This window comes from Arachis ipaensis, chromosome B07 (genome assembly GCF_000816755.2).
Source record: "Arachis ipaensis cultivar K30076 chromosome B07, Araip1.1, whole genome shotgun sequence".
NCBI classification, from domain to species: domain Eukaryota; kingdom Viridiplantae; phylum Streptophyta; class Magnoliopsida; order Fabales; family Fabaceae; genus Arachis; species Arachis ipaensis.
The window spans coordinates 102,232,389-102,234,081 of record NC_029791.2 but is presented as its reverse complement, the minus strand read 5'-3'; the positions used below and the strand labels follow the sequence as shown (position 1 = coordinate 102,234,081).

The 1,693-nt window shown below is 31.5% G+C and overlaps 1 protein-coding gene across 2 annotated transcripts in view; it reads left to right on the top strand.

Moving 5' to 3' along the window:
* Nucleotides 1,505-1,693, top strand: part of LOC107609893 — a 4,992-nt gene continuing 4,803 nt past the window's right edge. For both annotated transcript variants that reach the window (XM_016311949.2, XM_016311948.2), the window contains exon 1: nucleotides 1,505-1,632. In XM_016311949.2, coding sequence (XP_016167435.1) covers nucleotides 1,626-1,632 — 7 coding nt within the window. In that variant the 5' untranslated portion in view covers nucleotides 1,505-1,625. The remainder of the gene's footprint in view (nucleotides 1,633-1,693) is intronic.

The window sequence follows — 1,693 nt, the reverse complement described above, 5'->3', positions numbered from 1 at the left end:
TTTTGTAATTCAAAAAAATATTACTATCGGATTTTGTGTCTAATAAAATTTCACACTATTTGTTTTATTTTTTAACTTTAAATTCTAAAAAAATATTACTGCCAAAATTACCAACAAAAAACCTCCATAGTAATCATGGCGCAAAACTCAATTATTAGCGCTAATGTTACTGTTAGATTTTTTCTATGACAACGTCATCCAAAAATTGGTCATTCAATAATATTTATCGTTAAATTTTTTTAACGATTATTAGCGTTGAAGAGACAAAGTCCGATAGTAAACTATTACCCGTGACATTTATACCATTAGATTATTTCCGCCGATAAATCCGATAATTTTCGACCATTTTTTTACTATTTAGATGCTTTCAGTAATTATTCGCTCTGCACTTGGCTACCCAACATTTACCGTCAGCATGATAACTAGCACACTAGAGACACCTTGCGTCTTTGAACCGATAATCATCTTTCGACTAACCTAGCCTCCTCTGTTTCTTGGGACCAACAAAGAGTAGTACAAGAATATTTTTTTGTTGTGTAGTGATTTTCAAAGCATGTATTATCTCCTGCATACATGCAAGTAGGCTGACAACACGCCCTTACATGTTGAAAAAGCAGTCAAACTACTTTAAAAAAATTGCAGAAAAATATCTAAAAAAACTTTTTCAGGCACAATAACACGCTTCCTGCGTGTTGCATAAGAAGATGCCATGTTTCCACCACGTCAGAACAACTTTAAATATTTATAATACTGTCAAACACCATAAACAATAATATTCTGAAAAAAAAAAAAAAAACCAATAACTTTTAGATATACAAAATAATTTGTGTTTTTTTATGACAATATATTGGAGTATATTTCACGTGAGCTTTGTATATATTATGCTCCTAAATCTACTTAAAAACTAATTAAAAAAAATTAACGTTTGAAACATAACCTTACCTATGCTATTTTTATGCAGTAATTTTATATGACTACTCAAAGTCTTTGAATAAGAAAAACAGTGAAACATATTAACATACATTTGACCATGTGTTGATTTAGGTTACACGTAGCCTTCAAATGTATATGATAATATTAGCTCGTTTTATCACGTCAAATGGTTGTTAAATTTAAGAGCTAAGATGCAGATATATGATTATTATATTACAGAATTATTATTTACTCACTACGAACTATTATATACTAAATGCAGAATTTTATTTGTAATTAGTTTTACGTAGAAAGTGAAGGCAGAGAGAAAAAATCAAGAGGGGGAATAAGGTGGCAAGCTGGTTGCAGTTGTACTAATGCTACCACCGCCTGGGTTTTAACGCCCTTTTTTTTTTTTGGTTAATGTCCACGAGCCCATAGATAGATATTCAATGATCTCGTCTCATAGCATGCCACGTCTCCCTTCATTCCGAGTCAAATACTCGATCCTATGAAATTTCCAATCCTTACATTCCATTTGCGCGTTTCTCTTTCTCTTTTTAATTTTAGTTGATTTATTTAATTAAATAAAGGGTTTACTTTTACCAATAAGCACCTTACTTTATTCATTTTCATTTATTTGGGTTTCAAAATATTCAACGTTACGAATATCGTCGTCGACGCTACAAAACACAACACAGCACAAACACGTCATGCCATGTATGTCTATCTTTCAATTCATCATAGTCAAACCCTCCAGAGTCGTAAATTCTCAGCGACT